The sequence below is a fragment of the Sciurus carolinensis genome, chromosome 3 (genome assembly GCF_902686445.1).
Source record: "Sciurus carolinensis chromosome 3, mSciCar1.2, whole genome shotgun sequence".
NCBI lineage: Eukaryota > Metazoa > Chordata > Mammalia > Rodentia > Sciuridae > Sciurus > Sciurus carolinensis.
The window spans coordinates 87,315,190-87,331,087 of NC_062215.1; the positions used below are offsets into that span (position 1 = coordinate 87,315,190).

At 34.5% G+C, this 15,898-nt stretch overlaps 1 protein-coding gene across 2 annotated transcripts in view; it reads left to right on the forward strand.

Annotated features, from left to right (window-relative positions):
- Positions 1-15,898, forward strand: part of Rab3gap1 (RAB3 GTPase activating protein catalytic subunit 1) — a 93,659-nt gene that overhangs the window by 61,951 nt on the left and 15,810 nt on the right. For both annotated transcript variants that reach the window (XM_047545086.1, XM_047545087.1), the window contains exons 14-19: positions 1,945-2,034; positions 2,853-3,025; positions 4,249-4,303; positions 4,546-4,899; positions 10,256-10,393; positions 13,330-13,557. In XM_047545086.1, the coding sequence (XP_047401042.1) occupies positions 1,945-2,034; positions 2,853-3,025; positions 4,249-4,303; positions 4,546-4,899; positions 10,256-10,393; positions 13,330-13,557 (1,038 nt within the window). The remainder of the gene's footprint in view (positions 1-1,944; positions 2,035-2,852; positions 3,026-4,248; positions 4,304-4,545; positions 4,900-10,255; positions 10,394-13,329; positions 13,558-15,898) is intronic.

Genomic DNA, 15,898 nt, shown 5'->3' on the forward strand with positions numbered 1-15,898 from the left:
AACATTGATGTGGCTGCATCTTTGTAGTATGCTGATTTTAAATCCTTTGGGTATAGGCCAAGGAGTGGGATAGCTGGGTCAAATGGTGGTTCCATTCCAAGTTTTCTAAGGAGTCTCCACACTGCTTTCCAGAGTGGCTGCACTAATTTGCAACCCCACCTGCAATGTATGAGTGTACCTTTCTCCCCACATCCTCGCCAACACCTGTTGTTGCTTGTATTCTTGATAATCGCCATTCTAATTGGGGTGAGATGGGATCTTAGGGTAGTTTTGATCTGCATTTCTCTTATTACTAGAGATGTTGAACATTTTTCCTTATGTTTGGTGATTGCGTGTATATCTTCTTCTGTGAAGTGTCTATTCATTTCCTTAGCCCATTTGTCGATTGGATTATTTGCATTCTTGGTGTAGAGTTTTTTGAGTTCTTTATAGATTCTGGAGATTAGCGCTCTATCTGAAGTATGATTGGCAAAGATTTTCTCCCACTCTGTAGGCTCTTTCTTCGCATTGCTGATAGTTTCCTTTGCTGAGAGAAAGGTTTTTAGTTTGAATCTATCCCAGTTATTAATTCTTGCTTTTATTTCTTGTGCTATGGGAGTCCTGTTGAGGAAGTCTGGTCCTAAGCCGACATGTTGAAGCTCTGGACCTACTTTTTCTTTTATAAGATGCGAGGTCTCTGGTCTGATTCCAAGGTCCTTAATCCATTTTGAGTTTAGTTTCGTGCATGGTGAGAGATACGGGTTTAGTTTCATTCTGTTGCATATGGATTTCCAATTCTGCCAGCACCATTTGTTGAAGAGGCTATCTTTTCTCCATTGCATATTTTTGGCCCCTTTGTTTAGTATGAGAAAATTATATTTATTTGGGTTTGTGTCCGTGTCCTCTATTCTGTACCATTGATCCACCTTTCTATTTTGGTACCAATACCATGCCATTTTTGTTACTATTGCTTTGTAGTAGAGTTGAAGATCTGGTATTGCGATACCCTTGGGGAAAACTTTTAAGAGTAGTTTAACGGAGCGAATACTGGACTTTGAAACATGATGTTAATCTTGGTAGACATCTTGCCATTTACCTGAACAAGACTCCTGGCCAAATTTTTAGCTTGTACATTATAAAATATAGGCAGTGATATTTAGTTCACAGTGGTATGAGAATAGGATAATGTTTATAAATATGCCTAGTATTAGTATTAAGCACATTCCACAAATTTTCAAAATTCTGTTGAATGTCAGTTTTAAAAAATGAACTCTAATAAAAGGAGTGAAAAGGAAAAGGCTTCCTTAACAACATATTCTTAGAGGTTTTATTCAAATTATAAAGCTCAGTTTTCTTTTACACTGAATTTTATCACCTACCTACTGCACGTGCACACACACGCACGCGCGCACACACACACACACACAAAACCATGTGGAAAAAATACATTGATCATTACCATTGTGGCTGCTTTTCATTTTCTAGGGATATGTCCTATAGTTATGGATCGTTAATATACTTTAGTATCTCATATAGGAAAACCAGTGGATAATACTATTACATTTCCTCATGAATAGATACGTATTTTTAAATCTTTAATATTTTTGTTTGCATTTAATAGTATTAATACTGTTAAAATTTTTAATAGCAGTGGGTAAGTATGAAATCACAGTAAAAAGATTTTGCTTTTGCATTGTTCTTCCCACAGAATCAGGTGGTTACTTTTGTGGAAAAATACCTGATTTCTTATGTTGGCTAGTCACAGAAATCTGGTGCATTGTTGTGGAAAATATTTAAAATTTTTGAGAACATAGACCCAAGTAATCAGTACAATGAAAACATTCCCATTTTTAAATAGCACAGCCTCTGAAAAGTCAGATAGTGTCTATATGAGTTATAAAAATCAACAAAATGGGAAATGTGGTCTTATGTGATTATCTCCCTTCCTTCCCCGCTGGCCCCCAGTTCTTATTCCCAGATGCTGCTTCTGAGAAACCATTAGATGGAACTACTTCAGTAGACAACAGTAATCCTCCGTCAGAGAGTGAAGACTATGTAAGTTAGAGTTCAATATTAAAATATTTTAAATGCATTGAATTTATAGGAATTAGATATATTTCTAGTTTGATAACCTAAGTATCTTTTTATTTTAAAAATCATCTTTGGAAAATTAAGTGGAGAGCGTGGTTTCTTGTAGAACATTGGCATAAGTACATATTTGGTAGCAAGAACTTCAAGAAACAATGAGAAAAAAGCATAGACATACTGTGCCTAATTCTGGGATTTCCATCATTTTAGCGTTTTTGTGAAATTATTAGTTTTACAACAGATTATTGTGTATATTTCAAAACTGGACAGTGAGTTGGAAACAAATGAAATAAAATTTTCATATTCTCTTTATCTGAGAAATTGAGAAATGAGACCATTTAGATGATAGGTATAGACATAGATCAAACTATTTAAATAGTTCTTGAAAAGTAGATTTTTATGGAGTGGAAAAGCAGAGCCTTTTATATTTTCAGTTTATACAGTTCTACTTTTGTGTTTTTGTTTTGACAAGTATGTACTCATTTTATAATTAAAAGATTTTTAGAACAATGCATGAAATTTGAAATGCATCTTAAAGATTCCAGAGAAGAAAATGAAAGTTGTAACTTTAACTTCACTTAAACTATAGGTTTACTTTTGGATCGCAGTGGAAATCTTGAAAACATGGATCTGCATAGGAACAATGTAGGCAGTAGTCATGATATATTTTGATAAAAACTAGTTTTTGCAAAGTTAATTTTAATATTAAAATCTCTTACTTTTTGATTATGCACATAAATATGTTGTTAATGAGTTTTGCTTTGTTTCCATTTTGTTAAATTTAGAATCTCTACAATCAGTTCAAATCTGCACCATCTGACAGTTTAACATACAAATTGGCTTTGTGTCTTTGTATGATCAATTTCTACCATGGAGGCTTAAAAGGAGTGGCACACCTCTGGCAGGAATTTGTTCTTGAAATGCGCTTCAGATGGGAAAACAACTTTTTGATTCCAGGGTAATAATTTCAGTTACCAGTTGTTACATAGAATTTTTGCTTGTTAACCAACACTTGACTTTTGACTGTTAAGTTTTCTCCTTTTAGGAAATCTGCCCAGAAAAAATTGTAAGAAACTAGGACATGACTTACAATCAGAGGTGTTCACTGCAGCAAATTTATTATAGGGAGAAAACAATACAACCTAAATGTCCACATAAAGAATAAATAATTCTCTATTTCTACAATAGAAAAATAGAAAGTTATTGCTCCAATACAAATTTTGCTTCAAGAATCTTTACTAACAAAGCATTATAATATTTGTAATTAGGTATAATATTCTATATACAGAATGCTTTTGATTATGCTGATACATGTGTAAAAAAAGAATTGGAAAGAAATACTGCTAAATGTTAATAGTAGTTTTCCCAGGTGAGAAATTATTGTTATTTTATTCTTCATACTTCTTTGGTAATTCCTAAGTTTTCTATAATGAACATATATTTATTACTGAACAGAAAATGTCTTTAGAGTTCATTATAAGTTCAGACATTAAACATTACCTATAATTTTATATAATTTATACTGACATTTAATCAAGTAAATTTTAGTATATATGTCAGTATTGCATAAGTTAATGTTTATTTACCCATGCTAAGGAAGAGGAATAATGATGTGACATGTAATGGTGATTGATCCAGAAATGTTGACTATTAAGTCATCTGTCATTCTCTGGATTCTCTCTTGGTTCTGTTTCATTCTAGAACTTACTACAGATCCAGAGGCATACTGAATATAAGGGAGTATCTTTGACTGATTGTCAAGAACCTAGTAGTTTAGAACCAGAGGGAGTCTAGAATCACACTGGCAAAATGGAGGGTTTTTTATGAGAATTCACCATAATAATTGAAAACTGACTACACAGACTGATTTACTTTATATGGTATGAAACACTGTATGCTAGTCCAGGGGGTAGATTTAGAGACTTTTTCTCATTTTAAGTTTCTAATTAATCTGAAAACTATTACTAGTTTGCTGTTACAATTCAAGTATTATATTTGCTGTTGGTGTGGTGAACTGAGTATAAAATAACTTTGATCTTTTAATCATATGTGCTTGCCTTCTAGAACTTGAATCTAATTTTGATTTCTTATCAATATAGCTAAAATTTATGATAACATAAAAATAGACATATCTGAAGCAATTTTCCTGAAATTAAACTTTTTTTTCTCATTGTTTGATAGGTTAACAAGTGGACCCCCAGATCTAAGATGTTGTTTACTGCATCAGAAACTACAGGTAAAGATTTCCCAGTAATGGTATATAAATGTGGTCTTGCTATAGTTGGAGTTTATTCTAATGTTGAATAAAATAATAGGTCATAGATTGTCTTCATCATGCTGCTATAGGTTGCTTGTAGTCAGTGCAGTTCACAAAAAGGTCCTGAGAAGTAGAGAATGAAAAATGAAGTATTCAAGCAGTGGTTAGATTTTAATTTTTCTGTAACTAATTCGACTGTAAATATTATTTGTTTTCTTAAGATGTTAAATTGTTGTATTGAAAGAAAGAAGGCCCGTGATGAGGGGAAAAATGTAACTAACACATATCCAGGGAATGCTGGAAAAGCTGCAGACCAGTTGGGGCCAGACCATCGTAAAGATACAGATAAGGAAAAGGGAGAGGTGGGGAAATCTTGGGATTCCTGGAGTGACAGTGATGAAGAATTTTTTGAGTGCCTAAGTGACACTGAAGAACTGAAGGGAAATGGACAAGAGAGTGGCAAAAAAGGAGGACCTAAGGAAATGGCAAATTTAAAGCCAGAAGGACGTCTTCATCAGCATGGGAAACTTACACTGCTACATAATGGAGAGCCTCTCTACATTCCAGTTACTCAGGTAGGATGTGCTGGCTCTTTCAGTTTCTTTTCGTTGTTATTTTTATAACTTCATTCTAGAAGGAAGTGATTGTTTTGGGTAGGGGAAATTCTTTAAAAAGTCTATGTTAAAGATGTAAGGTTTGAAATATACATTAACTTTTGGAGGATTTTAAGTCTCCCATTTCTAAAATTGCAAGATATTTTGAATTTTAAGGAGAGAGTAGTTTATCATGCACAGGCTGTATGTTAAATCGATTATTGGATACTCGTGTTTAAAGAACAAAATCCAAAAATGTAGAAAAAAAACAGTTCTTCAATTATACAGTTAGTTTTGAATCTATTCAAACATGTAATTTGAAGCCATTTATACCATTAGGACCTAGAATAGCAATATCTAAGGAAGAACAATAGTTTTTGTTGGTTTGTTTTTGCATAAGTAATATGTGAAATAAATTTTATTGTGAAAAATTCAGTCTAGAAAAAGTGCAAACCACCACTAATTCAACTAACCATAAAAGTAACTGCTATTATTGATTTGGGGTTTATTTCTTATATTTATTTTATGCATTCATGATGCATAATTTTATGGATTTTTTTAAACGTGCTCATTGGTATGCACATTTTTGTTTAACCTAACATGTCTTGAAGATTTTTCCATGTCCTTACATGTAGATCTACTTCATTTCTTTTTAGTTGCCACACAGTATTCCATGGTGCTTCATAATATTCCATGGCATAGAAAAACTATAATTTATTCCATTCTTGATCACAGCACATGTTATTTGAAAGTGTTTACTGTTACAAGCAGTGCTATAATACAAATCTTTGTAGTTTTTATATATTATGTTTTCACATATAAGTTCCACTAAGAAAGGTAATGAGAAATAGAATTGCTAGTTAAATAGATCAAGCTCTTTAAAAAGGTGTACCCATTTTACACTTCCATCAGTGGTATATGAGTAAGGAAACAACTCTTCTCTCCCCAACTTTCCTTCCTCACTTTCTTCCCTTCAAAATATGTATGGAGTACCTAATGTATACCAACCACTATTCTAGACCTTGGGAATTCAGTAACAAATTTTACAATACAATTTTACTCTCATGTTACTTATAATTTATTTTTTAAATAAATATAAGTTTTTGCCAGTTTTGATGATCAAAAGTAGTATTCCAAATTTTAAATTTTATTTCCCTGATTTTTAATGAAACTAAGTATCTTTTACTGTATTTCTTGGCCATCCTTTTTTCTGAGTTACCTATTTATGTTTTAAAGTATTTTAGCGTTAGTAAATATTTATAAACAGTCTCTTAAAGTGACTGAATTAATTTATATGCCCACCAACAATGTATAGTTGTGTGGTTATTCTATATAATCCTTTCTGCTTGATATATCAGGTTTCAAGACCACTCTCAGATTCAGCAGTTTGCTGGGGGGACTCATAGGGCTCAGCATGTAGTCCTGCTCATGGCTATAATTGACTGTAGCAAAAGGATATAAAGCAAAATCGAAGGGAAAAGTCTCATGTGATTAAAATTGAAGGAAATCAAGCACATGTTCCAAGAATCTTTTGCCAGTGTAGTCACATAGGATGTGCTTATTTCCTCCAACAATGAGTTGTGACTGCATGTGTGAAATGTTGTCTACCAGAAAAGCTTGTTAGAGGTACAGTGGACAGGCTTTTTATTAGGGGCTGGTCACGTAGGCACCCTTCACCTACTACATACCAAAATTCAAGACTCTTGGAAGGAAAGCAGGTGTTCAGCATGAACCATCTTGTTTGCACAAACCATTTAGATATAGTAAGCCATTTTTACAAGTTCTGGAAATGGTGGGGACCCTCCCAAAATCTAAGTTCCCAGATGCTAGTGAAGGGCCAACTTTGCAAATAGCCCTTTCCAAGGATAGCAGTCCCAGTCCTCCTGTTAACTCTCTTCTGAACATATGATATTTACAACCATTTTAATTTTGTCTTTCTGGTGGAAATGAAATAATACTTCATGTTTTTACACTTCCCTGATGAATATTATTATGGAACACATTTTTCGTATTATTGCCTTTTTGGATGTCTTCTTGATGTAGTACCTGCCGAAGGCCTCTATTGAGTCTTTTTGTTTTGTTTTTATTTATTTTTTCTTATTCCTTTGTGGGAATTCTCATATGTTCTGCGTCCTTAGATATTTGTATTACAGAAATTTTCTCCTAGTCTGTTGCTTGTCTTTTCACTTTTTTGATGATTTTTGTTGGAATAGATGTTCTTAATTTTAATGAAGTTTTTCATATGTGAATAGTACTTTTTTGATTCCATTTAAATCTTCACCTGCCTCAAGGTCCTAAAGATATTCTCTCATGTTTTCTTCTGGAAACTTTAAAATTTCCCCTATTGCATTTACATTTGTGATTCACTTCAAGTTAATTCTCTATCTGGTATGAGGAAGAGGTTAAGATTGTTTTAAACTACTCCATCACCATTATCGAAAAGATCTACCTTTTCCCAGTGAGTGGCTAGTAGTGTTTTTTTTTTTTTTTTTGTAAGTCAAGTGACTATATGTGTTCATCTGTTTCTAGATTATTATATTTCATTGGTTTTTCTACGCTTGTGCTGATAGTATACTGTCATTATCATTGCAGCTTGATAATAGGCCTTTCTATCTGATAGTATGAGTCCCCTTTGTTCTTCAAGACTATGTTGGTTATTCAAGATCCTTTGTATTTTTATGTTAATTTGAGAATCAACATGTCAGTTTCTAGTATAAATTTTCTTATTGCATTGAGTTTATAGATCCATTTATAGAGAATTGGCATTTTAGCAATATTGAGGCCTTGAAATACTCTTTGATCTTATTAAAGTAACTTTTATTTCATCTGTTTTAGTTTTCAATGTAAAGGTCTTGCCTATCTTTACAGTAGATGTATTTTTTAACTGTTATTAGTAGTATTTAATTTTTTTTCATTTTCTAATTTTTTCTTTATATATATAGTTGACTTTTGAGTTTTGACCTTTAATCTAACAATTTTGATACATTCATTTATTATTTTTAGTAGTTTTAGGATACTTGGGATTTTCTGTATACAAAATCATGTTATCTAGTAATGAAGACAGTTCAATTCTAATTTTTAATTCTTGTCTTATTACAGTGAATAGGACCTCCAGTATTAGGGTTGAATACTAGATATCTTTTTCTTCCTTCCAACCTTATAAGGAAAGTGTGTGATAATCATGGATAATCTATCTGATGTAGATATCATATTTTGAAAGTTATATCCCTAATTTGCCAGGAATTCATGAATAAGTATTTCATTTTATCTAATGCTTTTCCTGTATATTAAGGTAACCATATTTTATTCTCCTTTATTCTGTTAATGTGGTGAATTGCAGCAATTGGTTTTTGATGATTAAAACATCCTTACAGCTGGGTGTGGTGGTGCATGCCTATAATTCCAGCAGTTCAGGAGGCTGAGGCAGGAGGATCTCGAGTTTGAAGCCAGCCTCAGAAAAGCAAGGCCCCAAGCAATTCATTGAGACTGTCTCTAAATAAAATATAAAATAGGGCTGAGGATGCAGCTCAGTGGTCAAGTACCCCTGAGTTCAACCCCCGATACAAAAAATAATAATAATAATACATTCCTGGAATAAGGCCCACTTAGGCATTTCCCATTTTCTTATAGCTGGACTTTTTTTTTTTTTTTGTACTAGGGATTGAACCCAGGGGTGCTTAACCACTGATCCACATCCCTTTTTCAGGCAGGGTCTCACTAAGTTGCTTGGGTCCCCACTGAATTACTGAGACTGACCTTGAACTTGAGATCCTCCTGCTTCAGCTTCCTTAGTCACTGGGTTTACAGGTGTGTCCCACCATGCCTGGCTCGATTTGATTTTTTTTTTTTTTTTGAAGGATTTTTATACCCATATATGAGAGGTACTGGCCTTTAAGTTTTCTTATAATATCCTTGTTATTTTGTATTTCCTCTTTTTTTATTTTCTGGACAACCATGACTATTAGTCAGTTGCCCAGTTCACAAAATAATAATAGACTTCATATTCTATTGTTTCATAAGAAATCAAATATTCTCCTGTGTTCCATTCATGTAGACGTAGATTGACCTAAAATGTATGGCTAGAAAAGCTTAAAGATTTTACCTAATATTCTAGAGACAGAGCTAGAAGAGGAATCTGGTTAGGAGTCTTAAACCAGTGAATCAGAACCATGCTAGTTCTTAAAGTCATTGTCAGACAGATGTATTGGATTCTTTTCTTCAGTTTGCTACTGGGCAAGGCCTTTTTCTCTACACCTCAATCACCTGTAAAACAACCTGATCCCCTCTCATTGATCACATGAGATCATGTATATGAGAAGACTTTCAACATATCCACAAGTAATATATATGAAAATATGTGGTCCTCATGCTGCTAATTCTCTTTTTCATGTTCTTCTCTGGTTTCACTTGGCTGAGATTTCTAGGTAGGAAGAGTTAATCAGTATCCTTTCACCATCTGCTTTCTTCCTTCCCATCGTCTAATTTAGGGCTATAAGACAATTAAAAGTATCACCTTCCTAATAGAAGGAATGACTACCTCTGCTCTTAAGTGTAGTGCTTCAGCAGAAATCCATGTAATTTGTGAACTTAACTAGGTATGTTACTTTTTAAAAAAAAGTAACTGGGTATTTTAATAAGCATAGTTCACCTTTGTCAAAGAGAAAGGGGATGAAGTTTGTAAGTATTTTAATTATTAGTGTTTCTTGAGCATGTGCCAGGATTTATTATTCACTACCAGTCTCCAAAAAATTAAGTATTACCCAAGGTCATAGAGCTAGAATTCAGGCATGGGCATGTTATCTCTGGAGCCCAAACTTCTAACACTGCCAACATGTCCTTAATGATTATCCATTACCCTGAGTATCAGCACAAGATTCTTGCTTAGTACTTGTCAGGTAATTAAGTGATACATATTCATCATAGAGCAAAGAAAATAAAAGCTCACGTTCCATAACCAGAGAGGAATCACTGTAGAGCAAGTCACTTCCATTTTTTCTGTTACTTAAAAACCTTGTTGCAACTAGTCGATGACATATATCAGTAGAACTTCATTTCTGTATCATAGTCATAAAAATGTGCAATAGACCCAAATTTCTCTTTTAGCTCCCAATACTTGGTTAAGGGAAACCTTGATAATCTTGGGTGGGGACATGAAAGTCATATTTATCCTTTTTACCTTTTTTATGTAGGTTCTGAAATTTTTGTGCATTTCTCTGAATTCTTTCAAATACATGTCTTGTGACTACTAGGGCAGAAATAATTGTCTTTATTCTATTTTTATAGTTACTCTTTGTCTAAAAAGAGCTGTTCGTGAGCTTTGTCCTTTTGTACTTCACAGGAACCAGCACCTATGACAGAAGATCTGCTAGAAGAGCAGTCTGAGGTCTTAGCTAAATTAGGTACATCGGCAGAAGGGGCTCACCTTCGAGCACGCATGCAGAGTGCCTGTCTGCTCTCAGATATGGAATCTTTTAAGGTGAGGCAGATTTGCAAAGCTCTGGGGTCTATTTTGAGCTATTCTGGGATGAAACTGTGAAAGTCACTTTACAAAGTATTGTGAAACCCTAATGTCTTTTTTTTTTTAATGTTTGGATTTCATTAATAGTTACAACACCCTACCTCCATCCCCCCAAGGACATAGTCAAACTTGTTTCTTAAGTTTAAAAAAGAAAATAACCAACCTGATACTAATAGTCGAAAGTTGAGAATTCAATCATTTCTCTGTGTGTATTGGGATGTTTTCTTCCTTTGTGTATGTTCAGCCAATTTAATACAAGACTTTAGGAAACCCTTAGGATTTGATGTGGGTCACTTCACTCAACACACCTTTGGGTGCTTAGTGTTTTTTTCACACTGTAATTAGATGAGTAAGAAAATAGTGTTTACCTTCAGTAACAGTCTGAGGTCAAGGGAGATGTGTAAATGATTGTGATGAGTTCTCATAAGAAGGCAAGGGCAAAAAGGTGACTGCTGAGTGGGTCAGGAAAGTTTTCTCAGAGGAGTACACATTTTTGATGAGTATGTATTTGCTACTTGGAAAAGAATATTTTAGGTTTAGGCCTGTATGTAGAACACACAGGATTCAGGTCATAGTGAAATATGGCTTACTAGTATAAAATCCCAGGAATGAATTTAGTTTAATTTAGTTTTTTAGTTATTTGTTATTTGAAAGCAATAGCAGGTCCCCTCACAAATGGAACAGTCTCAATCTAAAAATCTGAAATGTTCCAAAATCTAAAACTTCTTCAGTGCTGACGTGACAACACAGTGGAAAATTCTACATCTTTACTAAAAGGAAAAAAAATCTTTAATAAACCTCTAAAGGGCTGTATGTTTTCTTTGGAGACTTAAATGATACAGAAAATCTTTTATTCTGCCATGAGACAAGAAAAAAAAAGGTTGATACAATGGATAAAGAGAAGCCAACTGTCTCTCAGGGCAGATAGAAAACCAGAAATGTAACAGAAGGAAATTGGCCAGGTATGATGACACACACCTATAATCCCAGCTACTTGGAAGGCTAAAGCAGGAGGATCACAAGGTCAAGGCCAGCCTGGGCAACTTAGCAAGAGCCTGTGTCAAAAAGGTCTGGGGGTAGCTCAGTGGTAGAGTACTTATCTTGCATGTTCAAGGCCCTGGAAAAATCCTCAGTACTGGAAAAAAAGGTGGGGGGTGGAACTGCTTGAGGGTTTGTGCACATAGCAGGAAATACCAGCCTGCACAGCTATTTGTTTTCCATCTGATCACTAACTGCCTTCTAGTTATCTGTCCTTGTGCTGCTACTATGTCTTTTGCAGAGGTAAGTACAGGAAGAGATTCTGTATTGGAACCATAAGAATTTTTCCCCCTACAAACATACTGGTCCTTCATGTTAAAATTCTGTACAGACACTTTAGCACTGATTATGACCAAAACCATGGGTCATTAAACTCTTTGAACTAACCTGGGAACCAGCAAATCTGTCATAACATTGTTTTTATCAGAAAATAGATTGTATTTCAAATAGCCAACCTACCAATGTGCCCCATGTAGAAAGCAGATAATGTATTTAAGGAAATACATAGTCAATCTAAAATAAATGAGTTGCCTTTTTCATATAGGAATGACTTAGTATTAGGGGCCCTTGGGAGACTCTCCAGAGCATTAGATGAATACTGATTTGTACCTAAGGCCCCTCACAATTCCACAAGGGCAGGACCTATTTTGGAGCCTGCCCTTATAGAACATATCTATGAAGCAAGTCATAGCTAAAGTAAGCCTCCACCCTCTCTTAGTAGTTGTATTTTCAGCCTGGTATAGTAAGGACAAGCAGAAAGAAGAATTCTGGGTAAATATCTTTAACAATCTATAATGCAGGAACTCAATATCACTTTCTTATTAATCTTGTTCTCTCCAATCAAATGGCTATGGTGTTGCCTGGTTAAGATCCAGATCTTTGTATGTGAATCCTGAGTCACTATCATGAAGTAACCTTGACCCACTATACTTCTCAGCAGTTCTTTGCTGCCTTGGACTATGATATAGCCCTTAGGAGTTTACATTGTTGAGTTAGTTGACCTTTCTCTGATTCCTCAGAAGGATTCCCTGAAGCCGTAGGAATCCTCAGACTGGTAACCCTTGAGCCCAGTGAGAAAAAATCAACAGTTTTGTTCTTCATATTTAGCCCAGACCATTCTCATAACGTTGGTTTTCATGCCTCTCCTTAGTGTTCTAGTACAATATTGACAATTTTGAAAACTTACCAACAGCACTGTGAAGTCTTTTTTATTTTTATTTATTTTTTGCTTGAAAGTAGAATCTGAAAGATTTTTGGCACACATCATCATTAATTCTATAGAATTGTCCACTAAATAAAACTTTTAATACATTTGGCTCCAGAAACCTGAAAAATAGTTTGAATTCCAATTCCTTAATAGCACAAAAGCAATTTATATGATGATAATCCGCTATATAAGGCACAAGAGTTTGATAGCTGAATAGAATGAGTTTGAAGTTAGGTGATATTTATTACAGAACCAGTATTGATTTATTGAAGAAAACAGAACTTTTATATTGCTATTTTGATCATGATGTGTATTATTTAATTTACTTCAGTTTGCTTCTTACCTAAGTATGGAGCAGTTCTAATTTTAAACTGTTATGAAACAATCTGATTAATAAAATTATTTTCACTTCACATAAAGATTTTCCAAATACATCAATTGAAAATATTTTCTTTCTCAATAAAACCAAGATAGCAAAAAATAGAGTGCCTTTGGCACTTGAACATCTAATCTTTAAAAGTGACACCCAGACTCATTAGATTTTAAAACTTAGAAGTGTGTGTGTACATGAAAGTATGATTTTGCAAACAAGCTTATCAGTAAATGTTGATTTTTATTTGATTTTGCTGAATTTGTTGCCTCATTTTAGGCAGCTAATCCAGGATGTGTTCTGGAAGATTTTGTGAGATGGTATTCACCCCGGGACTACATTGAAGAGGAGGTGATTGATGAAAAGGGTGATGTGATTCTAAAAGGAGAGTTGAGTGCCCGAATGAAGATTCCAAGCAATATGTGGGTAGAAGCCTGGGAAACAGCTAAACCAATTCCTGCTAGAAGGCAAAGACGGCTCTTTGATGATACACGTGAAGCAGAAAAGGTAACTAAGTATTGGATCTCCAATACTAGCATGCTCATTATTATTCTTGAATCTTAGAAACTTATCATAGGCACAAGAGCTTTAGACACATGTGACAAGCAAATCATTGAAATTCAATCAGCCTTTTCATATATCTAGTATTCACATTTAAATTTAGAACTAGTGGCAAGAGGAACAATGAAAAGGCAGAGTTTATATGAAATGCTTACCTTTATATTGTATTAAAATATATATCAAATATTAAATATGGGCATGTCCTTTGACCTAGCATTTCTACCAAAAAATTATTAAGGATATAATGAGAAACATACAAAGATGTATGTGTATGATGCTGTTCAACAAAGTTCTTGCATTGGGATTGTGGTTCAGAGGTAGAGTATTTGCCTGGCATGTGTAAGACATTGGGTTCAATTCTCAGCACTGCATATAAATAAATTAAATAAAGGTCTATCAACAACTAAAATAATTTTTTTTAAAAAAAGTTCTTTAATGAAACAACTAAAGTTTCCAAAAATAGAGGCTTCAATAAGTTATGGTCTCTCCATGTAGGAGAGTGCTTTGCAAACCATTAAAACATATTTGGGGTTCTGGAGAATAGTGGCACCTGCCTGATAACAGTTTGCCCTGCACATCTTGCATCCTCCACTATCCATGAATTCAGCAATTAAATAAATCTATGCCTTCAGCCTTACTAGGGGGTAAAAATTACAGTAACATTCAAATTAATAGTGGTGCAATAAACCAAATTCCAGTGGAGCTCCTGCTGCTGTAAGCCTGTGAACATAGCAAGTGGGGACAGGGAGTCTTAAGAAGAAGAGCCAAGAAATAAACAGAAATTAAATGTCATTCCCAAAGGGAAAGAATTTTAAATCAGGTGCCAAAACACTAAAACCAGGTAGGACTTGGTAGCTTATAGCACTGGCTACAAGGAAGAGGTTTAAAAGTAACAGGACTAAGCCAGGCGCAGTGGTGCATGCCTGTAATCCCAGAGGCTCAGGAGGCTGAGATAGGAGGATCACGAATTCAGAGCCAGCCTCAGCCAGTGAGGTGTTCAGCAACTCAGTGAGTCCCTGTCTCTACATAAAATACCAAAAAAAAAAAAAAAAAAACGACTGGGGATGTGGCTCAGTGGTTGAGTGTCCCGAGTTCAATCCCTGGAACCACCCTCCAAAAAAAAAAAAAAACAGGACTGAAAGGGGAGTCTTGGAGAGAATCAGTCATATGCTGCATAATGATGTTTTAGTCATCAGTGAACCACATATACCAATATGGTTCCATAAGATAATAATGGGGTCAAAAAACACCTATTACTTAGTGTTAATAGCCATGAGAACACTGTAGTGCAAGGCATTTATTATTCTCGTGTTTGTGGTGTTAATACCAAACCAATTATGCTGCCCATGTGTAAAAGTATAGCACATAAATTACAAACAGTACTTTATAATAGATCACTGTGTTGCAGATGTATGTACTTTGCGAGTATACTCCTAGCTTAAAAAATATAAAAGTTACTGTAAAATAGCCATGTTACACAGGTAGCAACCTCATGTGTCTCATGTTTACCATGTCTCTTGATTGCATCAAGAGGCCTTGTCAAGTGATTGACATACCATTTAGGTTTGTGCAAGTCTGATGTTCATACACAATGAAAGAGCCTAATGATGCATTTCTCAAAACATATCTCTGTCATTAAGAGATGCATGACTGTATACAGAGAAGGAATGACATCCACTGAAAAATTAAATAAAAAAATAAGCAAAAATTAAGGATCCTGCAAAAATGAAAGAAAAAGAGGACTATGAACCTCCCCAACCCCATTTTCCATTGAAGAAGCCATGCCAAAGGGGGCACTTTTAAATTGACTGACATTGCCAGGAATAGAAAAGAAAAGAACAGATCATGTTCATACAGAACTACTTTAAAAAACAAAATATGCAAAGCAGATCATTTCAGCAGCCACAAAGCAGAAGAAAATTATACCATTACAGTCCAAACAAGTAAGGAGGATGTTTAATAAGAAATACTAAATCCATTCTATTGCATATGGTTTTCCAGTTTTCCCAGCACCATTTGTTGAAGAGGCTATCTTTTCTCCATTGCATATTTTTGGAACCTTTGTCTAGTATGAGAAAATTGTATTTATTTGGGTTTGTGTCCATGTCCTCTATTCTGTACCATTGATCTACCTGTCTATTTTGGTACCAATACCATGCCGTTTTTGTTACTATTGCTTTGTAGTAGAGTTGAAGATCTGGTATTGCAATACCCCCTGCTTCGCTCTTGCTACTGAGGATTGCTTTAGCTATTCTAGGTTTTTTATTCTTCCAGATGAATTTCATAA